The sequence below is a fragment of the Pseudophryne corroboree genome, chromosome 2 (assembly GCF_028390025.1).
Source record: "Pseudophryne corroboree isolate aPseCor3 chromosome 2, aPseCor3.hap2, whole genome shotgun sequence".
Classification (NCBI taxonomy): Eukaryota; Metazoa; Chordata; class Amphibia; order Anura; family Myobatrachidae; genus Pseudophryne; species Pseudophryne corroboree.
The window spans coordinates 400397097-400424989 of NC_086445.1; the positions used below are offsets into that span (position 1 = coordinate 400397097).

Here is a 27893-nt window from a genome sequence, read left to right on the forward strand (position 1 = left end):
AAGCGCTGTTCAGTAGGCTCAGATTCCTTCATGCTTAGCTGTATTTATGAAGTGTAATAAACAGCGGTAGACATAGCAAATTCTTCACCCCCTCATACCTATCAGAAAGGCATTATTATTACTAATGTTCATTTGTGAAATACCTCACAGGGCACACATTAGACAGGGACAAACAAGGTAGACACAACAAACAGAGTAGGGAGGATACTGCTTGTAACAATTTACATTTCAGTGTGAAAAGAACAAAGCTGAGACAAAGAGATGACTGTGGGTAGCTAGTTGGGAGATAGGGACAGTTATGAGGTTGTCCCAGTGTGAGTTATTTGGGCAGGAGTGTGGTAGGCTCTAATTAGAGGTGGGCTTCAGAGGGCATATAAATATATGAAGACTAGGGAGGAGTCTGGTCAGGCATGGTAAGGAATTCCGTAGGTGGGCAGCAGCACATGAGTAGCCTTCTAAGCAAGAGTGAGAGTGGTGATAAGAGGAGTTGATGCACAGGTAAACGTCATATCTTAGAGGGCAAGAGTATTCTGAGAGGAGGTTCCAATTGCATGGAGGAGTGGTGTTAGTGGGAAGATGAGCGGTTTTGAATCTGTCAACATGATACGGAGACATACATGTGGAAATAGCAGAAAGACATACCGTTACAACCGTAGAGAAGGAGAAAGAGAAAAGTACAGAAAGGGACATGATAACAACATATGTACAGTGAGATGTGTATGTTTATGGCCTCCATTACGTGCTTACCTTGAAAACGCTTTGCGGCTGATTCTCTTAGAGAGAAGAAGATGTCACACATAACAGTTGGGCAGCTAACACCCGATTTTGTGATGACGTTAAAGATCTGGTCAACATAATTCTTCAAATTCTCCTACATGAATCCAAAATAGAAAAAAAAAAAAAATTCTGCATTTACAGAAGATTTGAGCAACCTTGCTATGTTGTGGAATATCAAGTCCCAGCATGCCCTGTCAACTTCTATAAGCTGGAGAGTGAAAGGCTTACATCATTTTGTGTATAGTATAAATGACAGGAGTGTCCTAATACATCAAGCCTCTATAAGCCATGCGTCACAAGATGCTTGGTGCAAGAGAATCGTGCCCAGCTGTGTAGCATCTTTTCCGCTTGAATGTGTAATGCGACAAAACTGCTTCATGGGACTGCACCGATTAATTTGATATGGAACACATCTGTATGTGACATATTAACCTGTATACAAAGCACAACATAACTATATCAAATGAATCAGTGAAGCAATTTTGTTGCACGGCATTGCGATACAGACGCACATTTGAATGAATAAGATGACTGGCGCAAGCTGAGACCGCACAAAAAATGGAGCGCCGAAAAGAGATATTTGGCACAACTGCAGCAATAGTGTATGAGGACACATCTGTACAACACCTTTGTCAACTGCAGGGTGCAATTTGAAAGAAATGCTTCTTGCACTTGTTGCCCTATTTCTCATGTAACCTATATAATGTCCACTTGCAATATTTCACTAAGGTGGATACTGCAAATCAGCCATTAGCTCCCAAACTCTGGAAAATAAACAAAACCGGTTGTTCTGACAAGTTGGATTGAGTAAGCTACGGCCACACATAGCGGCCAAGCGGATCCTGATCTGCAGGATCCCGCAGAACAGGATCCGGCCAGTGACACACTGGATTATAATGTAACACAATGCGGCACAGCCGCACTGTGTGAACACATACATTGAAATGTTTGTGTTCAAATTGAAATCCTGTTGTCCAGCCCAACCGCAGCATGCTGCGGTCGGACCAGGCGGCGGGACTACCGCACATGTATGGGCGCCCATGTGCACTCTCCTTCCGGCCAAGCAGGTCCCTTGGCTGCTATGTGTGGCTGTAGCCTTAAACAACTTGTCTGGTTGACAGTTTTTGTCCATTTTCCTGGGTTTGGGAGCAAATTGCTGATTGTCATTTGCTCCCATTGATTATCAGATTCTCATTGCAAAAAAAAACAACTAGCTGGATGGTTGGATGAAAGCTGGTCTGGTATATGGCCAGCTTTAGTCCTTACAGTAAAAGCTATGGCCCTTATTTATAATGGACCTTTATGGACATACAAAGAACACCACATAATAATTTAGAGAACCTTTCCAAAACCAAGTAATGGGGTTATCCACAGCACTCATACACTGTCATTTATGTAGTGCTGTATAGAAAATAAAAGTGAGATTATGACAGATTGGTATGCTTAATAATACATTTTTTTCCAGTACATTTTCCACCAGTCTCCCTCAGGGCATCTTATTCAAATGAAAATATTTTTTAAAGTAAACTTCCTCTGACTATCAGCCATTACACTGACATATCATCAACTTATCTTACATCAGCCAGTCAGAGTTGATTCTGCACGTTCAAAAGGAATAACTGCCTAATGCTGAAAACTATCGTCCTAGAGTATTTGTTCCAAAGTATATACTGTAAATAATAAAGGGGCAGATGTATTAAGCCTGGAGAAGTGATGGAGAAGTGATAAGTGGAAGCTGATAACGCACCAGCAAATCAGCTCCTAACTGTAATTTTTCAAACCTGTAATGATTGGCTGGTGCTTTATCGGGAGCAGTACGATTTACCGGCGTATGGGATCCCGGCGTCCGAAATACAGACGCTGGGATCCCGGTGTGCACGAAGCTGACAGGGGTGTGTAAGGTGCATTCTCCCCTAATCCTCCCTCCCCAAAGCCTAACCCTAACCTCCCCTCTTAGTGCCTAACCCTAACCTCCCCGTATAGTTGCCTAAACCTAACCACCTGTCCCTGCTGCTTAAACCTAACCCAGCCCCCCCCCCCCCCCGCCCCCCCCCACAGAATAGCCCTAAACCTCAGAGGGGGGTGCCTAACCCTAACTACCCCCAGCCTAACCCTAACCCCCCTGGACGCAGCCTACCCACCCTCCCCCGCAGTCTAAACCTAACCAACCCCTCCCACACGCGGCTTACCTGCCTTGCTTGCGGCGCAGTCCAGATCGTTTCCTGCGTTATCGCCTTCAATTTATCACTTTTCCAGGCTTAATACATCTGCCCCAAAGTTCCAGATTCCTTACCTTGTTGGCTTCTAAGTTTTCTCCATCTTTTAACTTCACAGGATCAATCTCACAGGGTTTATGTAATTCACAGATCTAAGAAATGTAAACACAACACATTTTACCAAATTACTTTTTTCTGTTTAATTAAAGCGTATCCTACCCTAGACCCTCTAATCACAGATACAGCACAAACTTGGGAAACCTATAACAGAAGTATGGATGTAAAATACTTGTACTTAAAATAAAAACAAGAATCAGATTTGTACACTACAGCCGTGTTCTCTCTCACACACCTTATAGCAAAACAAAGATGAAAATGAGATGTCCGTGCTTGTCCTACAGAGGGCGCTCTGCACTAGTGGTAGTGGTCTACTGTACACAGACCTGTACTCCCAGAGGACTGATAGGCCTCCAGATAACTGCGGCTGAGTCACTGAGAGAGGAAATGTTGTGTTATGCGTACTGATAAGTCAGCGCCCTAAAACATTACTGTAGCGTGCTGACCAGTTTTCTTCTAGAAGCAGATATAACGCAGGGTGTATTCACAAGTTGTATATATGTATGTAAGACTTTAACAGGACACTGTCACACATATATTGGTAGAGTCATCATCTGCAATTTTCAAGGCGTCCACTAAAACATTACTGTAGCGTGCTGACCAGTTTTCTTCTAGAAGCAGATATAACGCAGGAAAACTGGTCAGCACGCTACAGTAATGTTTTAGTGGACGCCTTGAAAATTGCAGATGATGACTCTACCAATATATGTGTGACAGTGTCCTGTTAAAGTCTTACATACATAAATACAACTTTAACAGGACACTGTCACACATATATTGGTAGAGTCATCATCTGCAATTTTCAAGGTCCTTGTAGTAGGCGTCAGAGGAAATAAAAAAGTAATAAAAAGACTTTACATTATGAAATCCCAATGATTTCCCAAAACACTATTTGTATTGTTTTTCTCTAAAGCCCAAATTTTTTAATATGCTGTATAAAATAAATAATATATTCCAATATATTTATTCACAACATATTATCCAAGATATAAACATGTTATTCTCAAGTGGACTGCAGATTTCCAGTTATACATGAGTGGCTGGCTATGCCCCTCACTATACTTGTCTATTCCACATCTGGGCCTCTAGCTCTATGACTCACTACCAACAAATGTAACTAAATCCAGCTCAATACAATCACCACAATCTCACTGCGATCTGTGTGATAGGACCATGTTAAGACACTACCAAATGCTGAAACAGAATATACAGCGGCATGGCTATGCCACATACATGTACTGTACAGTATCTCTGCGGTATCTCCAATATAACTGTGCCACACATTATTCGACACACTCTTTGATTAGCATTAACCAACACTAATGGCAAACATATGCCCCTGAAAGTGTTAACACTCCTCGCCGCATCGCATTCTGATAAACAGCTATAATTAGTTGCATGCAGAGTTGGGTCAGTTCAGTTTACAAATACTTAAAGAACTGCCTGGAGCTACATAATAAATGAAGTACGTTCACATAAAATTCCTTGTTTTCCATGCACCTCAGATGTAATGGATTTGACAAGACACCTTACAATATTTAAATGTATTTCCCATGTATAGTATTCTCCGTAAAAGCGGTCTGTTCTTGGTTGGATCACTGCAGTGATTACTTTCCTCTGATGAAAAACATTCATAAACTTTATGAAAAACAGAACAAAAGAAACCCTTTATCAATGTCAAGCAGCAATAATGTCTTAGGGGAAGATCTACCAAAGCTTGGAGAGAGAGGAAGTAAAGAGAGAGATAAGGTACTAACTGATCAGCTTCTGCCATGTTACGGGCTGTATTTTTAAAAAAATGACAGACAGGAGCTGAATAGTTGGTACTTTCTCTCTGTTCAAGCTTTGATAAATCTCTCACTCATTCTTTCTCCTGTAACTCTGTAATACCCCTTTCACATAGCAAAAAATGTGCGATTTGAAAGGGGCCATGGAGAATTCCCGGATCGCCTGACCAGGTAATTCAGCCCGGGTTATAAGAAGTGTTATTCACGGGATGAATACCGGATCAGTGGCAGTGTAAACAGGTTCCCAGGACGATGCGACCCGGGACCCGTTCACTACATAGGGAGAGGCGGCGTGGAGATAAGCTCATCTCCCAGCGCCGGCTTCGCCTCCGGCCGCTATGGCAACTGACCCGGCATATTGCTGGGTCGGGAAGCCAGATCTTAGGCTCTAATGCTGGATTCCACCCGGGAAGGACCGGTTTCCAATTCCCGGGTAGGATCCGGCATTGGAGATGGTGCTTAAGAAGCAGAGATCCAGCACTACCACAATGGTTTCTCAGTTGTTTTGTTACAAACACAACATGATGGAAGCTGAAGTTCAACATCAGCTCATAAACCAGAGCATATCCTATAGGAGCACCTTGGGAAGGTATGTATAGCCGTGAGGCTAGGGTTAGGCTGCGGGGGGAAGGGGGCTTACGCTGCAGCCAGGGGGGTTAGGGTTAGGCACCACCAAGGGGGGGGGTAGGTTTAGACAATAAGGGGTTAAGGTTAGGCTGCGGGAGGTTAGGTTTAGGCACCAAACACGAAGATTAGGGTTAGGCACCAATGCAGGAGGTTAGGATTAGCCTGTGTAGGGTTAGGGGGGTGAGTTACAAAGTTTAGCTCACCCGTCAGGATCTTCATCAGGTCGCTGGCAGTCAGTATTCTGACCGCCGGCATCCCGTGTGCCGGGATATCATACCCACGTGTACGTATACATACATACACATATATATATATATATCTATATATACAGGTTGAGTATCCCTTATCCAAAATGCTTGGGACCAGAGGTATTTTGGATATCGGATTTTTCCGTATTTTGGAATAATTGCATATCATAATGAGATATCATGGTGATGGGACCCAAATCTAAGCACAGAATGCATTTATGTTACATATACACCTTATACACACAGCCTGAAGGTAATTTTAGCAAATATTTTTTATAACTTTGTGCATTGAACAAAGTGTGTCTACATTCACACAAATCATTTATGTTTCATATACACCTTATATAACACAGTCTGAAGGTCATTTAATACAATATTTTTAATAACTGTGTGTATTAAACAAAGTTTGTGTACATTGAGCCATCAGAAAACAAAAGTTTCACTATCTCACTCTCGCTCAAAAAAGTCTGTATTTCGGAATATTCCGTATTTCGGATATTTGGATATGGGATACTCATCCTGTATATATATATATATATATATATATATATACATACACACACACATACACATACACACTGCTCAATAAAATAAAGGGAACACTAAAATAACACAACAAAATCACTCAAAAATTATCAATGAAAATCAAATTTATTAACCCATGGAGGTCTGGATTTGGAGTCACACTCAAAATTAAAGTGGAAAAACACACTACAGGCTGATCCAGCTTTGATGTAATGTCCTTAAAACAAGTCAAAATGAGGCTCAGTAGTGTGTGTGGCCTCCACGTGCCTGTATGACCTCCCTACAATGCCTGGGCATGCTCCTGATGAGGTGGCTGATGGTCTCCTGAGGGATCTCCTCCCAGACCTGGACTAAAGCATCCGCCAACTCCTGGACAGTCTGTGGTGCAACGTGGCGTTGGTGGATGGATGGATGGAGCGAGACATGATGTCCCAGATGTGCTCAATTGAATTCAGATCTGGGGAACGGGCGGGCCAGTCACAGCAGACCGCCTCCTCAGGTCCCGTCGCCCATAGGCAGCTGCCTAAAGCTGCCTAATGGAAGCGCTGGCCCTGGAGTCATCGCAGCAGTGGCCGCACTCACGGCCAAACAGTCAATTTCTCATCCACCGCCCATTTGGTTCCGAACAATTTTGTTCTAAGTCGCTCTGATTTCAGCCCGCAAAGGGTGAGAGTTCGGGTGTCGTTACTGGCGTTGAAACACCCCTTGCAAACAATAGGACTGACACCACAGTATATCTCAAAAAGCAAGTAATCCCAGTTTGGATTTGTAATTGCTACTTTAGGCAACAATTAGTCAGGAAGTCAGAGAGGGTAGCCACTCCCTGATGGGGAGGGGGTGGGAGGGGAAACACACACCTTCCTATTTGTCATATTACTGTTTAAAACTTCTTTTAGCTGTAAACCTGAAGGAACAATATAATCTCTTTAATCTGAGACAAAGCATGTACTTTGAGCAGATCGATTTTAGATATGAAAGTGCTCACATACAGCTGAATGTAAACACACTTTGCGCTTCTGTCACCAAATAATTGTGTGATCTACTTCTGTTGCTCCAAACAGCCCCTGCCAGGTCCCGTGAGACACTGCTAGCGTTGTGTGTCTTTTTTGGTGAAAATGCGTCTTAGTGCCAATGTGATGTGACTAGGTCACACTGGGAGACTGTGCTGATTAATTTGATATAGGACACTTGTATATCTGTGTGCGACTGAGTCTCTATAACTCTATACGAAGTGCTACAATGTAGCAGCCACATCTTTTTTCCATACCAAGTTCTGATGTGTCACATATCAAATTACTCAACACAGTCGCCTAGTGCGTCCTAGCCGCATAGCTGTAAAAAAAAAAGAGATGCCCATTACTAGACTAGGTGCATGGAACCTGATAGCTCTCTTGCGCCATAATACGTGACATATAAAGGTTAGATGTATGAGGACACACATCTGTAAGAATGATGTGGTAGAAAAATACAGCATGATTCACTTTTCAGTTAGGTTTTAGTGGAATGACAGTTTTATTTTTCACTTTTTTCCTAATACAATAGCCTTTTTTTCACCCCCTTAACTATCTCATTTGTGCTCACTCAAAGTATTGATCATTATTTTCTGGGGTTTTTTTTCATTTCTACTCACTGCTTTTTAAAACAACTACACAAAAAAATCTAAACTGGAAGGTAAACCAGAGGAGAATGCTACTAGTGTAATATGCAGATGTGTCTTCATACATCTTGCCTCAATACGTCACATAGTGGAAGATGCCTGGTGTGAATGCACTGACAGGTCCCATGCAACTCAGTTAGCTTTGGGTGTCTTGTTTTGCAGATAATGCGTCTTTTTCGCATCGTTATGTGAATAAGAAGCACAAGCAGATATGCTGATTAAAATGATACGTGGCATGCCTATATCCTGTGTGCATCTGCACACAAAATGCTACTGTACGTTATAGTCTATTATAGCAAAACACTGTAACTTAGCATTTTGTGTGCAGATACAGCCACGGTCACACACAGAATGTAGGCATGCCACGTATCATTTTAATCAGCATAATCTGCTTGTACGTCTATATTCGCTTTGTTTCGAGAATAAGACATATTTTAAAGGAAAAAGTCACAGGTAAAGACGCTCGGCGCTACCGAGTAACGCTACTGCATGGCGTGACTAGAAGGGTTGTTTAACATGACTGCAGCAAGGATGTAGGAGGACACATCTGTAGCCTCAGAACCATCAGTGCTCTATTACTGTATTTATATAACTAGTGCCCATGTAACAACACAAAATGTATCTGAAAACTTTTTGAATCTCTTGTGTCTCGTTTTCAAACACCTTTTATATTACAGAATTACTTTACACCGTTGGTACAATGGGTGACGTAACTGACAAGGGCAGTGTGACTGAACTTATTTTGCTAAGAAACTGAACGTTCCAACTGTGGACTGAGAACACTGATAAACGGTTATACAACTTTCTGTTGCGTACATATGTTTATATCCAAGACAACATGAAAGAGATATCCGGGTTTATTTACGAAGTGTCGGGTTGTAAAACCAGGTGCTTCTGATCGTTTTATGCCCGATATTTTAAAGGACAATGCTATTTGCTAGCTGTGTCTTACTAATAAAAACATTAGTCTCTTAAATATTGGGCATAAACACAATCAGAGAGTTTTACAACTCCATGTTTTGGAAATAAAGCCCAAGAACCTAGCCCAAAATCTGCACATATTGGAATACGGTAACATATACAGGTGCGGTATGTTATTTCAGAATGTCAAAACCATAATGTTGACATGGTCATGTGTTCCTGCTGACCGTCAGTATGTCAACATAGCATTTTTCCAGTGTTACAGCCCTAACCCTTCTCTAACTAAACCTAATACTTACCCTGTACTGTATGAATAATGACCATGCTGACATTATGCTAATGTTGAAATTCTGAATGTCAAATAATTTCTACATAACCACATATTCAGTATATGAGAAAAGATGCCATTATTTACCTCGTCTATAATTGGCTTTAGTGTAACTTGAAGATAATGCATTCCAGCCAACTTCATGGTCTCATCAATGCATTTGGATGTGAGTGAATTCCCTCTGAAAATGGTGTTTGGGTCTCTGAAGGACAGAATACAAATTAGTCTCATAAAATCACCCCACTCACTTGGCTCAGTGATTGCAACAGGCAGCCCCTTGCAGCTATCTATTGTGCCATACGGAACAGAAATTGTTCATTTAATAGTCTGTAGTTGGAGTACTCCTACGGCTCAGAAATACAGTACTTGGTGCCAGGTAAACTGCTGAACTAGAGCCAGTCACATTATATCCCTGTACTCAGCCTGGATGTGCAGGGACTTCTACATACAAGTATGTCAGCAGTTCATTAGGCTAATGGCAAGATTGGGTATAGGGTGGGGGTTGGGTGATATGTTGAGGACTATAACTTGGAAGATACTACCATGACTAATTAGCTAGTTACATGATTTCCACACTAATCCTTCAACAATGGAAGCATCATCACATGCTCAGCTATGATCCGGCTGAGACATGCTGATACTCGTCATATACTGTATAGCACTACAACAAACCCCACTAGATGACATGGGTTAGCGGAGGTTTACACCACTGAGATAAGGGGGTGGGAATGTTATTTTTAGCACCAGTTTTATAGACGTTAGCATTTAAGGAGATGGATTGTGAGCGCAGACTACGCTTTGAAGATGTATGTAAAAAGTTTACATTGATATTTTAGCCAATACCTAACCAAGCAGCTGCTCACTGCAAATGACGGTGCTGCACAATATAAGGTCAGCTGGTAGAACCATACACAGTGCAAGTGTTCCGTATTATGGAGATTTGAATCTTCACTAGAACACAATATAATATTCCCTGTATGCAGGTGTATGTAGTGGTCACCAAAGTGTAGATTAATATGGTATAGTGCACACTTGCTGTATGTAGTGAGGTCTCACAGGGCTATTTTATTGTAACAAAATGTCACTAATACCATAATAGCGAAGCTGCTACTCACTGTGTTCTATTCACTTCAGCATTTGCAATTGCACTGATTAGAGGCACAATCTTCCCAAAATGTAAGAAAAGCCGGACCAGTGGTATTGCAGCCTCCTGCTTTTCTCTGCAGACTTCTCCCAACACATGTGCGGCAGATGCGGAAACAGGCTGCAAAGTGAAGATGTGGGATATTATCATTTTCAGATAAGTAGTCTACGACATAAATTAATCATGGAGTCTATAATAAACATGTATTAAGGTTACTAATCGCTTATACGCCTATTGGAAGTACAAATGCTCTACCATTATTGGTTCTTAAAGGGTCAACACATATCTATATATGCCCATTAAACTAAATGACTATATTAAAATGACCTGTCTGTCACTGAGTGCATATAACGGTGATAGCTGTCTCCAGGCAATTACAATAACTGCTGGGAGAACTCTGAACAAAATCTACATCACTCTTGCCATCTAAGGTGGCCAGTAGGTGATGACAAAGATAGACAGTGTAGTGGATCTTAGCTGGTAATGTCAGAGTGATAAAGTGGAGAGATAAAGTATCAACCAATCAGCTTCTGTCACTTTTGAAACACAGCCAGTAAAGTGACAATATGGGGCTGATAGGCTGGTGCTTTATCTTCCTCCAAGCATTGATAAATCCAGCCCCATATCTGCTCCCAACAAGTGACACAAGTACATATTAAAAAAAAAAAGTAGGCATTATGAAAAAGATGCCAAGTGCTCCATTTATTTGCCCAAATATTACATGAAAATAACTTTTATCCACATTACACGTACTCGCACTGTAACGTAGCATCTTTTGCTCAGTAAGCCTATAGCAGATGCCACGTTTACTCAAGGAAAGGGGCAGATATAAAAAATTTTAGCTGAACAATGAGGTAACCCCATAATATTTGCCTATTTGTTAAAAAGGGATGTAAAATGATGGAACCTGTATAACAATATTGGTGTGATATAGCTCAGCTTAAAATACCTTAACTTAAGTTCTGCAAATTAATATTATATATAAACTCGTGGGAAATGTGGTTAGCAGTACAGCAACATCAAAATTTCTCAGTACAGCTATAACTGAAATACCTGTAAGAGTATTAATACTTTTCAAAATGAAGGGGAAGCGTAATGTACACAAGGACATCTCCAATGTCATCACGTTCCGTCTACACTGCAGCTATGATATTGCAAGAAATCATTTTACTTACATTACAGTTTCTAATTGACACTTCTACAAAGAACAGGAAGCTTGACATAAAGCCCCATAAAAGTATGCCTGGGATATAAATCACACATCAAAACAGTTACGTGGATTTTGCTTCATATTGCTGCCAATTTAGTGAGATCAAAGAGTGCTGAAGACAAGCAATGGAGGGGGATGAGACTGGGAACAGCAAATGCAGCTCACATCACTGCTTACTAAGCATAAGACTATGAACAATAGTTACAGATTATAAATATAAAGTCATAATGTATGTTAAATATAATCCTGTTATTTTTTCAACCTCCAAAAGGCATAGTTCCTGTGCAAGATAGAAATCCATTAAAGAGCATTAAATCCCAAAACTATTCTCATGTACGAACTATAAGAGCGTAAGGGATATGATATTCTGTACTTTATACTTCATGGCTGTCATATCATACCAGTTCTTACATTTACTTAGCCAAGAGAGATAACATATTGACTAACAGCAGCTGAAATCATGATTTATACATGCGCACACACATACATATATATATATATATATATATATATATATTGTGACAAGAACACTGGGATAGTGTTTGAGGGCAGGTATATTTGTCCCAGGTTCTTGTCTTACATGTTTTAGAAAATGTTAACTTCTAGGAAAAATGCTTTTTGTTTTGTCTGAACCTTTTCAGTTTGCTGTAAAAGCTGGGTAAAGGCTCTGAGAGAGAGATAAGGCGAGTTCTAGACATTGGGCCCAGTTCGGGTCTTTGGCCTCACAGAGGGCTAATCAGGGTTTCAGCTGTGTAAGAGTGTTATAGTGCTTCTAACCTGATTAGTATGGGCAGACTGCCTGGGAAGGCTGCAGGATCTGTGTGTGAGAGACACGCTTTCTGATGCAAGTAAGCTATACAGTATGTACTGAAGAACTCTGTGTTTTGTTTAGTGACAGTTAGGAATATCTTATGTTTAGTTAGTGCCGGACAGGCAAGGTATTTTTATTTTGGGGTTTGTTTTATTTTCTGTTTCAATAAAACTGGCCGGGGTCAGTTGTACCAGAAACTGGACTTGTGTTGTTCCTCAGCTGCTGCGTGCGGCCATATTCCCCAGGAAAAGGCGCCTTGCACCCCTACAGTGTTACAACTTGGTGGAGAATGCGAGCACACCGTTCTGCGCATAAGTGAAAGCAGCAGCTTTGTGAGGCCTGCAGAAAACGGTGGTTTATGCAGATACAGCCCAGTGTGAAGTTACTGAGACTCACCCCTGAGGGTTTGATATATGTCCTGGGTGAAAGCAGCTACAAAGCCGCCTGAAAAATCTGTCGACATGGAGGATCTGCTTAAAGCCTTGCTGCAAGCTACAGCGGCTCAGCAGGAGGCCAACCGACAGCAGCAGGTGGCAATGGAGGAAAATAGGAGACAACAGCAGGTGGCAATGGAGGAAAATAGGAGACAACAGCAGGTGGCAATGGAGGAAAATTGGAGACTACAGCAGGAGGCCAACAGACAGCAGCAGGTGGCAATGGAGGAAAATATAAGACAGCAGCAGGTGGCAATGGAGGAAAATAAGAGACAACAGCAGGCAGTTGTTGATGAACTTTACAGGCAACAGCGTCAGGATAGAGAGGCCTTAGCAGAAGTGGTGCAGAGACTTGCAGCTCGGGTTGGAGATGTGGCCGTCAGTGCTCCAACCAGCTCTAGTTCTATACGAGCCAGTCACTTCCTGCAGAAAATGACAGAGGCTGATGATGTGGAGGCCTATCTGACCACGTTTGAAAGGACTGCCGAGCGTGAGAACTGGCCGAAAGCACAGTGGGCCAGTCTGCTGGCACCTTTCCTGTCAGGTGAGCCCCAAAAAGCTTACTTTGATTTAAGCCCTGCTGAGGCTCGGGACTATGATAAACTAAAGACTGAGATCCTGACCCGCCTGGGAGTCACGCTGTCAGTACGAGCACAACGGGTGCACCGTTGGCTGTACGCCATGGAGAAGCCTCCGCGCTCCCAGATGCACGACCTTATTCAGCTAACAAAAAAATGGCTACAGCCAGAGACATTAACTGGTCCCCAGATGGTGGAAAGAGTCGTCATGGACCGCTACTTGAGATCTTTGCCCATGGTCCTGCGCAAGTGGGTGAGCCATGGAAACCCGGGTACTGCTGACCAATTAGTGGACATGGTAGAGAGGTATTTGGCAGCAGAGGAACTACTGATGACCACCCAGCAACCCATAGATCCTCGACAGCGCCCTTCAGTAAAGACTGGTAAGACTGTTCCGTGGGAAAACGTTGCTGGGCGGTTAAGAGAACGCAAGGCTGGAGAGACTGTAAACACTGGCCCTGGAGACAGGCCAATGGGGCTAGAACGGTCTATGCTGCCCAAACGGGTTGATAATCGTGTGGTTAAATGTTTTAGGTGTGGTATGCCAGGTCATGTTATTGCCAATTGCCCAGTCACGCAAGAACCCATGCAATGTGATGCTGCCTTTGAATGTCGCAGAATGTCTTTCTTTGCTAGGTTAGCCTGTACTGTGGTACCTTCACCTGAGCTGGAAAAACAAATGTGTGATGTGTTCTTAGAGGGTAACCGGGTAGAGGCCTTGCTAGATTCAGGAAGTTTAGTTACCCTCGTGAAAGCTGGGTTAGTGAACCCCTTAAAGGTCCAGCAAATACCTATTGGGGTAACTTGCATACATGGGGATACCCAACATTATGCCACTGCTGAGGTGAATATAGAAACTTGTTGTGGGTCAGCAATGGTTAAAGTGGGACTGGTCCCTACCTTGGTGCATGAGGCCATAATAGGGAGGGATTTTCCTCATTTTTGGAAACTGTGGGAATCACGGTTATCAACAGATGTGAGAAGTAAAAAGCCAGTTGATAATACCGGTGATTTTATGGATGTACGTGGGTCTTCGGAACTTTCTGGCCCTTTGCCTTTTGCTAGTTTGGCTGGGGAAGTGACAGATGGGGAGTCCAGTGAGGACCCTCTTGCCGGGAACAGAGACATAGTAGTTAGAACTGAAAGCGTGCCTGACCTGGAGGTAAAGAAGGATCTGTTTGCGTCTGAACAGTTAAAGGATCCTACCTTAATAAAGGCTAGAGAGAATGTTAAGATTGTTAATGGGGAACCTGTGGTACCAGGTGACAGGGTTACGTATCCCCACATGGCCGTCTGTAATGAGCTCTTGTACCACATTGTCAAAAGGGGTGAGGATGTGGTGGAACAGCTGGTAGTTCCCCAGCCTTATCGGAGAACGGTACTAGATTTAGCTCATAGTCACGTTACCGCAGGACATTTAGGGGCAGAAAAAACCACTGAAAGAGTTTTACAAAGGTTCTTTTGGCCAGGGGTTTATAAAGAAGTGTCTGAATATTGTTCTTCCTGTCCTGAATGCCAGTATCATGCCCCTAGACCCCATTTCAGGAGCCCACTAGTTCCCATGCCTATTATAGAGGTCCCGTTTGACAGAATAGCCATGGATCTCGTGGGGCCCTTGTTAAAGTCTGCTCGGGGCCATCAGTATATCCTGGTAATTATGGACAATGCCACTCGATATCCTGAGGCTGTCCCTTTACGCACTATCACAACCAAGGCGATAGCTAGGGAGCTGGTGCAGGTATTTAGTAGAGTGGGAATACCAAAAGAAATTTTGACTGACCAAGGTACTCCATTTAAGTCAAGGATCATGAAAGAGTTGTGCAAGTTATTTAAGGTCACTCACCTCAGGACGTCCATCTACCATCCCCAAACTGACGGGTTGGTGGAAAGGTTTAATAAAACATTAAAAAGTATGTTAAAAAAGGTTGTTGAGAGAGATGGGAAAAACTGGGATTGTTTGTTGCCCTACTTGTTAATGGCCATCAGAGAAGTTCCTCAGTCCTCTACGGGGTTTTCTCCATTTGATTTGTTGTATGGTAGACACCCCAGAGGGCTGTTGGATATTGCCAAAGAGACGTGGGAAGGACAGCCCACTCCTTATAGAAGCGTTATTGAGCATGTAACACAAATGCAGGATAGGATTGCAGCCGTGGTACCTGTTGTCAGAGAGCACATGGAACAGGCCCAAAGTGCTCAACAGAGGGTCTATAACCGGAGTGCCAAGATACGGGAATTTGCTCCTGGCGATAGAGTTCTTGTTTTGGTACCCACTGTGGAAAGCAAATTCCTAGCTAAATGGCAGGGTCCATTTGAGATTAGGGAAAAAGTGAATGAGGTTAATTACAAAGTATACCAGCCGGGAAAGAGAAAACCCGAACAGATCTACCATGTTAACTTAATCAAACCCTGGAAAGATAGGTTGTCTCTGTCAGCGGAGCCTTGCCCTTCGGTGTCTTCACCCCGGTTGCTTCCCGCAGTGAAGGTGTCAGAGACATTATCAGCTGATCAGAACAATCCGGTTAAAGAATTTCTCATCCAAAATAGGGAGGTATTTTCAGAGCTGCCTGGCCGAACGACCATAATAAAACATGACATTGTCACAGAACCAGGGGTCAGGGTTCATTTAAAGCCATATAGGATTCCTGAAGCTCAGCGAGAAGCTATTTCTAAGGAAGTTAAAACCATGTTAGAACTGGGAGTCATAGAGGAGTCTAACAGTGAGTGGTCCAGTCCCATAGTGCTCATCCCGAAGCCCGACGGTAGCATACGCTTCTGTAATGACTTTCGTAAGTTAAATGAGGTGTCCAAGTTTGACGCATACCCCATGCCCCGTGTGGATGAGCTTGTAGAAAGGCTGGGAACAGCCAGGTTTCTCACCACATTGGACCTGACCAAAGGTTACTGGCAAATACCTTTATCTGATAGCGCCAAAGAAAAAACAGCCTTTTCGGTTCCGGAGGGGCTGTACCAGTATAAGATGTTACCCTTTGGGTTGCATGGGGCTCCAGCAACCTTTCAACGGGCGATGGATAAAATTTTGAGGCCCCATAGAAAATATGCAGCTGCCTATTTGGATGATGTGGTAATTCACAGTACAGACTGGGGGTCCCATTTGGTTAAAGTACAAGCAGTACTGGACTCAATCAGAGAGGCAGGGTTAACTGCTAACCCAAAGAAGTGCTGCCTCGCAATGGAGGAGGTCAAATACTTGGGCTTCACCATAGGCAGAGGTCTGATTAGGCCCCAATTGAATAAAGTTGATGCTATTCAAAACTGGCCTCGTCCAGTGAATAAAAAACAGGTAAGGGCTTTTTTGGGAATTACTGGGTACTATAGACGGTTTATTCCTAATTTTGCGACCACAGCGGTGCCGTTGTCAGACCTTACCAAAGGGAAGCAGTCAAATGTGGTGAAATGGAACCCTGATGCAGAAAAGGCGTTCCAAGCGTTAAAAGTGGCTTTGTGTTCACAACCGGTGTTGATAACACCAGATTTTTCAAAAGAATTTGTGGTACAGACAGATGCCTCAGAGGTAGGGATAGGTGCTGTGCTGTCCCAAACCAGAGATGGGGACGAACACCCTATCATTTATTTGAGTAGGAAACTCAATGAGCATGAAAAAAGGTATGCCATTGTGGAAAAGGAGGCTTTGGCCATTAAGTGGGCACTAGATACCTTGAGATATTACCTCTTGGGTAGACAATTCAGACTAGTGACAGACCATGCCCCTTTAAAATGGATGTATGTAAATAGAGGCAAGAATGCTCGTGTAACTAGATGGTTTCTAGCGTTGCAGGACTTTAAGTTTACTGTCGAACATAGACCGGGAACACAATTGACCAACGCAGATGCATTGTCTCGCATCTTTTGTTTGGGGGCTACAAGTGTTCCGGCCCCTAGGTCGAAACAGGGGAGGGGGATATGTGACAAGAACACTGGGATAGTGTTTGAGGGCAGGTATATTTGTCCCAGGTTCTTGTCTTACATGTTTTAGAAAATGTTAACTTCTAGGAAAAATGCTTTTTGTTTTGTCTGAACCTTTTCAGTTTGCTGTAAAAGCTGGGTAAAGGCTCTGAGAGAGAGATAAGGCGAGTTCTAGACATTGGGCCCAGTTCGGGTCTTTGGCCTCACAGAGGGCTAATCAGGGTTTCAGCTGTGTAAGAGTGTTATAGTGCTTCTAACCTGATTAGTATGGGCAGACTGCCTGGGAAGGCTGCAGGATCTGTGTGTGAGAGACACGCTTTCTGATGCAAGTAAGCTATACAGTATGTACTGAAGAACTCTGTGTTTTGTTTAGTGACAGTTAGGAACATCTTATGTTTAGTTAGTGCCGGACAGGCAAGGTATTTTTATTTTGGGGTTTGTTTTATTTTCTGTTTCAATAAAACTGGCCGGGGTCAGTTGTACCAGAAACTGGACTTGTGTTGTTCCTCAGCTGCTGCGTGCGGCCATATTCCCCAGGAAAAGGCGCCTTGCACCCCTACAGTGTTACAACTTATATATATATATATACATACATACATATACACACACACACACACACACACACACACACATTGAATGCTCTAGCTGACAAGATAGTATATGAAATCCCATGACATATAGTCAGTGTATCTGCTCGTTCTTGTGAGGCGGAAGACTGATTATACAGACAAACCAATTGGATTGGATTTAAGCTTGGCATTATTCATGTAGTGACCCTACTGATGTGTGTATACCAGTGGTTCTCAAACTGTGTGCCAAGGCACCCTGGAGTGCCCTGGGTCGGTGGTCAAGGACCAGTTCAAATTATTTATGGTCAATGTAACAGACAAAACCAGTGCTGGTGGATGTCAATCTTAAAATATGTGAACAAACAGAAGCAAATATTGTCCCTCACCACACAACTGACCCTAAGGATGACATATAGACACAATTTACTTAATTTAATATTTCTTTCTAAATTTCTCAATAAGAAACCTTTGGGCTAGGGGTGCCATAAAAAAATAAAATCTAATACTCTAGTCTAGGGTGATGTACATGGGAATCACTGTACTATGCAGTGCACCCATGTTTTCTTTGTGTTAGGTTATTGTTGAAAATGTTTTGTACTTGGGCATTGCTACAAGGATTATAATATATTTTCACTTTACTTTCTTCTTATAGATATACAACCTATATCTGGATAGCTGCTAACCTTAAACGAGGCCCAGACTATGTATAACTAGCAGGCCAAAATGACAATCACCTATTGTACCCCTCAGATCCCTACCCTAGATGTACTGTTAGCTCTGACCAGCATAAGGGAAAATAAGGCATGGAGTACATGAAGACGACACTTTCAACACATTTTGGGGGTCATTCCGAGTTGTTCGCTCGGTAAAAATCTTCGCATCGCAGCGATTTTCCGCTTAATGCGCATGCACAATTTCCGCACTGCGACTGCGCCAAGTAAATTTGCTATGCAGTTAGGATTTTTACTCACGGCTTTTTCATCGTTCTGGCGATCGTAATGTGATTGACAGGAAATGGGTGTTACTGGGCGGAAACAGGCCGTTTTATGGGCGTGTGGGAAAAAACGCTACCGTTTCCGGAAAAAACGCAGGAGTGGCCGGAGAAACGGAGGAGTGTCTGGGCGAACGCTGGGTGTGTTTGTGACGTCAAACCAGGAACGACAAGCAGTGAACTGATCGCAGATGCCGAGTAAGTCTGGAGCTACTCAGAAACTGCTACGAGGTGTGTAATCGCAATATTGCGAATACATCGTTCGCAATTTTAAGATGCTAAGATTCACTCCCAAAAGGCGGCGGCTTAGCATGAGCAAATCTGCTAAAATCCGCTTGCGAGCGAACAACTCGGAATGACCCCCTTTGTGTGGTAAACAAAATCAATATAATACTTTCCAACTATCCCTGATTGCCAGGGAGGCTTCTAGAAATAGCAGCAATTTCAGTCACCCTGAAGAGTCAATCTCCCTGACTGCACCTTATTCACATTATGTAGCCGTTACTTGGGAAAACATAAATCATAGATATACACATTTAAATGGGTTTCTCAGTGCCATTTCCCTGCATTGGTTATAAGGCACAATGGGGTTTCTTGTGACTTGTATGGAACCTCTTATAAAGCACAGTACATGAACAAGTTCTAGACGTATCGGTGTCTTTTCATCAACAAGTAGATCTTACTAACTGCTTTGGGGCTCATTTACATTTGGATGTAAGTCATAAAGATGTAGCAGTACACGGCCACTTTAACACAGCTCTCATACTGTAGTTGTTGCTTTCACAATCTCCCTGACATGGTTTTTTCAAGAGTAGCCAGTATGATAGAAACATAGACTTTGACGGAAGATAAGAACCACATCACATGGCACATCTAGTCATTTAACCTACCAGTATATTTTTGGATTGTGGGAGGAAATCCATGCACGCACAAGAATATACAAACACCACAAAGTTAGGGCCAGGGTGGGAATCGAACACAAGACCTCATTGCTGAGAGGCATTAATGCTAACCATTACATCATCCGTACTGATCTGCAGGCTAAAGTGGCGCATCAACAGTGGTACAAAGTTTCCACAATCCAATGAGTAATTGAGTATTACGCACATGTACTATCTTTTGTAAACAAAAAAATACAACCCATAATTATATTTTGTTAAGCAGAATTAATAAGAATTTACTTACCGATAATTCTATTTCTCGTAGTCCGTAGTGGATGCTGGGGACTCCGTAAGGACCATGGGGAATAGCGGCTCCGCAGGAGACTGGGCACATCTAAAGAAAGCTTTAGGACTATGTGGTGTGCACTGGCTCCTCCCCCTATGACCCTCCTCCATGCCTCAGTTAGGATACTGTGCCCGGACGAGCGTACACAATAAGGAAGGATTTTGAATCCCGGGTAAGACTCATACCAGCCACACCCATCACACCGTACAACTTGTGATCTGAACCCAGTTAACAGCATGATAACAGAGGAGCCTCTAGAAAAGATGGCTCACTACAGCAATAACCCGATTTTTTGGTAACAATAACTATGTACCAGTATTGCAGACAATCCGCACTTGGGATGGGCGCCCAGCATCCACTACGGACTACGAGAAATAGAATTATCGGTAAGTAAATTCTTATTTTCTCTGACGTCCTAAGTGGATGCTGGGGACTCCGTAAGGACCATGGGGATTATACCAAAGCTCCCAAACGGGCGGGAGAGTGCGGATGACTCTGCAGCACCAAATGAGAGAACTCCAGGTCCTCCTCAGCCAGGGTATCAATTTTGTAGAATTTTACAAACGTATTTGCTCCTGACCAAGTAGCTGCTCGGCAAAGTTGTATAGCCGAGACCCCTCGGGCAGCCGCCCAAGATGAGCCCACCTTCCTTGTGGAGTGGGCATTTACAGATTTTTGGCTGTGGCAGGCCTGCCACCGAAAGTGCAAGCTGAATTGTACTACAAATCCAACGAGCAATCGTCTGCTTAGAAGCAGGAGCACCCAGCTTGTTGGGTGCATACAGGATAAACAGCGAGTCAGTTTTCCTGACTCCAGCCCTCCTGGAAGCATATATTTTCAGGGCCCTGACAGCGTCTAGCAACTTGGAGTCCTCCAAGTCCCTAGTAGCCGCAGGTACCACAATAGGTTGGTTCAGGTGAAACGCTGAAAACACCTTAGGGAGAAACTGAGGACGAGTCCTCAATTCCGCCCTGTCCGAATGGAAAATCAGATAAGGGCTTTTACAGGATAAAGCCGCCAATTCTGACACGCGCCTGGCCCAGGCCAGGGCCAACAGCATGACCACATTCCATGTGAGATATTTTAACTCCACAGATTTAAGTGGTTCAAACCCATGTGACTTTTGGAACCCAAAAACTACATTGAGATCCCAAAGTGCCACTGAAGGCACAAAAGGAGGCTGTATATGCAGTACCCCTTTTTACAAACGTCTGAACTTCAGGAACTGAAGCTAGTTCTTTTTGGAAGAAAATTGACAGGGCCGAAATTTGAACCTTAATGGACCCCAATTTCAGGCCCATAGACACTCCTGTTTGCAGGAAATGTAGGAAACGACCCAGTTGAATTTCCTCCGTCGGGCCTTACTGGCCTCGCACCACGCAACATATTTTCGCCAAATGCGGTGATAATGTTTTGCAGTTACATCCTTCCTGGCTTTGATCAGGATAGGGATGACTTCATCCGGAATGCCTTTTCAGGATCCGGCGTTCAACCGCCATGCCGTCAAACGCAGCCGCGGTAAGTCTTGGAACAGACAGGGTCCTTGCTGGAGCAGGTCCCTTCTTAGAGGTAGAGGCCACGGATCCTCCGTGAGCATCTCTTGAAGTTCCGGTTACCAAGTCCTTCTTGGCCAATCCGGAGCCACGAATATAGTGCTTACTCCTCTCCATCTTATCAATCTCAGTACCTTGGGTATGAGAGGCAGAGGAGGGAACACATACACTGACTGGTACACCCACGGTGTTACCAGAACGTCTACAGCTATTGCCTGAGGGTCCCTTGACCTGGCGCAATACCTGTCGAGTTTTTCCCAACGGTTTATAATCATGTGGAAGACTTCTGGGTGAAGTCCCCACTCTCCCGGGTGGAGGTCGTGCTGAGGCAGTCTGCTTCCCAGTTGTCCACTCCCGGAATGAATACTGCTGACAGTGCTATCACATGATTATCCGCCCAGCGAAGAATCCTTGCAGCTTCTGCCATTGCCCTCCTGCTTCTTGTGCCACCCTGTCTGTTTACGTGGGTGACTGCCGTGATGTTGTCCGACTGGATCAACACCGGCTGACCTTGAAGCAGAGGTCTTGCTAAGCTTAGAGCATTGTAAATGGCCCTTAGCTTCAGGATATTTATGTGAAGTGATGTCTCCAGACTTGACCATAAGCCTTGGATATTCCTTCCCTGTGTGACTGCTCCCCAGCCTCGCAGGCTGGCATCCGTGGTCACCAGGACCCAGTCCTGAATGCAGAATCTGCGGCCCTCTAGAAGATGAGCACTCTGCAACCACCACAGGAGGGACACCCTTGTCCTTGGTGACAGGGTTATCCGCTGATGCATCTGAAGATGCGACCCGGACCATTAGTCCAGCAGGTCCCACTGGAAAGTTCTTGCGTGGAATCTGCCGAATGGGATTGCTTCGTAGGAAGCCACCATTTTACCCAGAACCCTTGTGCATTGATGCACTGAGACTTGGCTCGGTTTTAGGAGGTTCCTGACTAGCTCGGATAACTCCCTGGCTTTCTCCTCCGGGAGAAAAGCCTTTTTCTGGACTGTGTCCAGGATCATCCCTAGGAACAGAAGACAAGTCGTCGGAACCAGCTGCGATTTTGGAATATTGAGAATCCAATCGTGCTGCCGCAACACTACCTGAAATAGTGCTACACCGACCTCCAACTGTTCCCTGGATCTTACCCTTATCAGGGAATCGTCCAAGTAAAGGATAACTAAAATTCCCTTCCTTCGAAGGAATATCATCATTTCGGCCATTACCTTGGTAAAGACCCGGGGTGCCGTGGACCATCCATACGGCAGCGTCTGAACTGATAGTGACAGTTCTGTACCATAAACCTGAGGTACCCTTGATGAGAAGGGTAAATTTTGACATGAAGGTAAGCATCCTTGATGTCCCGAGACATCATGTAGTCCCCTTCTTCCAGGTTAGCAATCACTGCTCTGAGTGACTCAATCTTGAATTTGAACCTCTGTATGTAAGTGTTCAAAGATTTTAGATTTAGAATCGGTCTCACCGAGCCGTCCGGCTTCGGTACCACAACAGTGTGGAATAATACCCCGTTCCCTGTTGCAGGAGGGGTACCTTGTTATCACCTGCTGGGAATACAGCTTGTGAATGGCTTCCAAAACAGTCTCCCTGTCAGAAGGAGACATTGGTAAAGCCGACTTTAGGAAACGGCGAGGGGGAGACGTCTCAAATTCTAATTTGTACCCCTGAGATATCACCTGAAGGATCCAGGGGTCTACTTGCGAGTGAGCCCACTGCGCGCTGAAATTCATTGAGACGGGCCCCCCACCGTGCCTGATTCTGCTTGTAAAGCCCCAGCGTCATACTGAGGGCTTGGCAGAGGCGGGTGAGGGTTTCTGTTCCTGGGAACTGGCTGATTTCTGCAGCCTTTTTCCTCTCCCTCTGTCACGGGGCAGAAATGAGGAATCTTTTGCCCGCTTGTCCACGAAAAGACTGCGCCTGATAATACGGCGTCTTCTCATGTTGAGAGGCGACCTGGGGTACAAACGTGGATTTCCCAGCTGTTGCCGTGGCCACCAGGTCTGAAAGACCGACCCCAAATAACTCCTCCCTTTAATAAGGCAATACTTCCAAATGCCGTTTGGAATACGCATCACCTGACCACGGACGTGTCCATAACCCTCTACTGGTAGAAATGAACAACGCACTTAGACTTGATGCCAGTCGGCAAATATTCCGCTGTGCATCACGCATATATAGAAATGCATCTTTTAAATGCTCTATAGGCAATAATATACTGTCCCTATCTAGGGTATCAATATTTTCAGTCAGGGAATCCGACCACGCCAACCCAGCACTGCACATCCAGGCTGAGGCGATTGCTGGTCGCAGTATAACACCAGTATGTGTGTAAATACATTTTAGGATACCCTCCTGCTTTCTATCAGCAGGATCCTTAAGGGCGGCCATCTCAGGAGAGGGTAGAGCCCGTACAAGTGTGTGAGCGCTTTATCCCCCCTAGGGGGTGTTTCCCAACGCACCCTAACCTCTGGCGGGAAAGGATATAATGCCAATAACATTTTAGAAATTATCAGTTGTTATCGGGGGGAAACCACGCATCATCACACACCTCATTTAATTTCTCAGATTCAGGAAAACTACAGGTAGTTTTTCCTCACCGAACATAATACCCCTTTTTGGTGGTACTCGTATTATCAGAAATGTGTAAAACATTTTTCATTGCCTCAATCATGTAACGTGTGGCCCTACTGGAAGTCACATTTGTCTCTTCACCGTCGACACTGGAGTCAGTATCCGTGTCGGCGTCTATAACTGCCATCTGAGGTAACGGGCGCTTTAGAGCCCCTGACGGCCTATGAGACGTCTGGACAGGCCCAAGCTGAGTAGCCGGCTGTCTCATGTCAACCACTGTCTTTTATACAGAGCTGACACTGTCATGTAATTCCTTCCAACAGTTCATCCACTCAGGTGTCGACCCCCTAGGGGGTGACATCACTATTACAGGCAATCTGCTCCGTCTCCACATCATTTTTCTCCTCATACATGTCGACACAAATGTATAGACATACAGCACACACACAGGGAATGCTCTGATAGAGGACAGGACCCCACTAGCCCTTTGGGGAGACAGAGTGAGAGTTTGCCAGCACACACCAGAGCGCTATATATATACAGGGATAACCTTATATAAGTGTTTTTCCCCTTATAGCTGCTGTTTTATTTAATACTGCGCGTAATTAGTGCCCCCCCTCTCTTTTTTTAACCCTTTCTGTAGTGTAGTGACTGCAGGGGAGAGACAGGGAGCTTCCCTCCAACGGAGCTGTGAGGGAAAATGGCGCCAGTGTGCTGAGGAGATAGGCTCCGCCCCCTTATCGGCGGCCTTATCTCCCGTTTTTCTATGTATTTTGGCAGCGGTTAAATGCATCCATATAGCCCAGGAGCTATATGTGATGCATTCTTTTGCCATCCAAGGTGTTTATTATTGCGTCTCAGGGCGCTCCCCCCCAGCGCCCTGCACCCTCAGTGACCGGAGTGTGAAGTGTGCTGAGAGCAATGGCGCACAGCTGCAGTGCTGTGCGCTACCTTGTTGAAGACAGGACGTCTTCTGCCGCCGATTTTCCGGACCTCTTCTGCCTTCTGGCTCTGTAAGGGGGCCGGCGGCGCGGCTCTGGGACCCATCCAGGCTGGGCCTGTGATCGTCCCTCTGGAGCTAATGTCCAGTAGCCTAAGAAGCCCAATCCACTCTGCACGCAGGTGAGTTCGCTTCTTCTCCCCTTAGTCCCTCGATGCAGTGAGCCTGTTGCCAGCAGGTCTCACTGAAAATAAAAAACCTAAACTAAAACTTTCACTAAGAAGCTCAGGAGAGCCCCTAGTGTGCACCCTTCTCGTTCGGGCACAGAGATCTAACTGAGGCTTGGAGGAGGGTCATAGGGGGAGGAGCCAGTGCACACCACATAGTCCTAAAGCTTTCTTTAGATGTGCCCAGTCTCCTGCGGAGCCGCTATTCCCCATGGTCCTTACGGAGTCCCCAGCATCCACTTAGGACGTTAGAGAAATATTATTTCAACTTAAGAGAATCAAATTCCAGATCCGCCCACATAACTTTCATAAACCTTCCTATCAAATTGTATCCACTCTGCACAATCCACACATATCCTCACATGTCTTCTCATCCTTCCTCTCGACCCCGGTTCATCATTGCTGTATGACCATATCATACAGCCCACCAAGAACCTTTGCAATCTGGTGGACCACTATGCAATAGATAGGCATGGATACATAAGAATAGGTGCTAGTTCCCTATAGATTGTAAGCTTGCGAGCAGAGACTTCCTACCTCTATGACTGTCTGTTATTGCCAAGTTTTGTTATATCATTGTTTTGTTATATCATTGTTATTTCCAACTGTAAAGCGCAACGGAATTTGCTGCGCTATATAAGAAACTGTTAATAAATAAATAAATGTGTGTATTTATGGTGAGATCCCCGATTGCCAGACGGCATGCAGCCTTTCTCCTATAAGGTGGCTTGGGGTCAGGGCATATTCTAGATGTTGACTGTGATCTACCTTGCCCCTCACTTCAGTTACTTTTGTAAAGTGGATTTCTAGGTAATGTAATAATTCAAACACACAACAGTTGCACCTGTCATTAAAACCGTCCAATGTCACACAAACCTCAATGTAATATATAAATAAGGATATATTAGGCAGTAATTTAGGAGAAGAACTGCAAAAGTTTCACATGAATGTAACAGTGTTTTATGTTTTCGCCATGCAAATGTACAGGTGGATCATAATACCCACAAAGTTAGGTGCAGACAGAATTCTGGGGCAGTCCCTAGGAGCAGGACGTAGGTCTGCTCCTTACCTGTGATAGGTGGGACAAGAATTGGCACTTGGGTCTGCATTTCTTGTGCTTTGTAAATAAGTCTTATTGAAACGCATTTTTTTAAAAATCTTTAACAGGTTTTACCAAGTGTTTACAATGTATAAGAAATAAATGTAAACTGCATAGATAGGAAGGGATTCCAAACACAACAATAAAGAATGCAGTAGCCCGAAGAACAGGGAAACCTCTTCAGAACATTTGGGATCTGTATATGTCTGTAAGAGAATATATCAAGGTAGAGCCAAAGATGTAGCATAAAAGGAGTTTTGACACTGGCCCACACTAAGGATGGCTTGTGACTAAATTCAAACATGGTTAAATGTTGTTGGTTGAAGTGTAGACAAAAGTTGTTGTAAATAGTTACTACCAGTGAAGATGTACTTGGATCCGAGAGTTTCAATATCTTTGTCGGAGACATACCCTGTGGAAGTAATGACAAAGGGGTAGTGTTACTGAAGCGTCTACAACAGACAAGTGGAGGTGTTGTCTATAGCAACCAATCAGATTCTGTTTATCATTTTCTTGGATGCAATATACAAATGATAGCTAGAAACTGATTGGTTGCTACACCACCACTTTTAATATTTTAAGCTTTAGTAAATCTACCCCAAAGTCTTCCTCAGATGACACAAAGGATATGCAAAGTAGCCATACCAAGGTGTAAGGTAGCCATACCAAACCTTTCATCTGTACAGAAAATGATTGAAAGCAGATTTGCTTTGAACATAGGCAAATTTAGAATATAAATGAATTTATAAGGATGTTTAGAGAACCCCATTAAATGCATGGACAGCAGAGTATAATATTTTGAACAAAGATCTGCAAGACAACAAACACGCCGTGGAGATAGGTGAAAACAGCAGTAGGTGGTGACACTGCTCCCATCAACTTCTACAGAGTACTTTCATATTTCAGGTCCTCACAAGCAATTCCCATTACAAAAGGGTAATTCAGATCTGATTGTAGATGTGCAAAAATACGCACATCTACGATCAAATTCTTTGACATGCGGGGGAATGCCCAGCACATGGCAAGTCGGCCCCACATGCCGGATCTAGCCCCCCCTTCGCAGATATGCAAAAGCATCGCATAGTGGGATGCTTTTGCATGTTTCGAGTAGCCCTCTGCCTACGCAGCCTAACTGCGAAGTCAGACGGCTATCCACCATGTTAAGGGTCGCAGTGGCTGCGTGTGACATCATGCAGCCGCTGCCACCAGCCCCAGAAACAGTCCGTTTCCTAAGTTGTCCGGACCTCACCCCTTAAACGCCCCGTCCCCCTCCAGGTCTTAAACTGCGATCTGAAGAGAATGCAGTTTAGGACCTTGCACATGCACGTACCGGAGCAAAAACAGCTTCATAGTGATTTTTGCACAACAGCGACAGGGTCTGAATTAGGCCCAGAATTATAAAACAGGTAA

At 44.0% G+C, this 27893-nt stretch overlaps 1 protein-coding gene across 4 annotated transcripts in view; it reads right to left on the bottom strand.

The window, feature by feature from the left end:
- RASA3 (RAS p21 protein activator 3) overlaps positions 1–27893 on the bottom strand; it is a 398462-nt gene that overhangs the window by 37574 nt on the left and 332995 nt on the right. For 2 of the 4 annotated variants that reach the window (XM_063953391.1, XM_063953390.1), the window contains exons 11-15: positions 26842–26895; positions 10319–10467; positions 9291–9405; positions 3071–3145; positions 748–871 (exon numbers count right to left, since the gene is read on the bottom strand). In XM_063953391.1, the coding sequence (XP_063809461.1) occupies positions 748–871; positions 3071–3145; positions 9291–9405; positions 10319–10467; positions 26842–26895 (517 nt within the window). The remainder of the gene's footprint in view (positions 1–747; positions 872–3070; positions 3146–9290; positions 9406–10318; positions 10468–26841; positions 26896–27893) is intronic. The other 2 variants (XM_063953393.1, XM_063953392.1) reach the window with 1 other exon arrangement.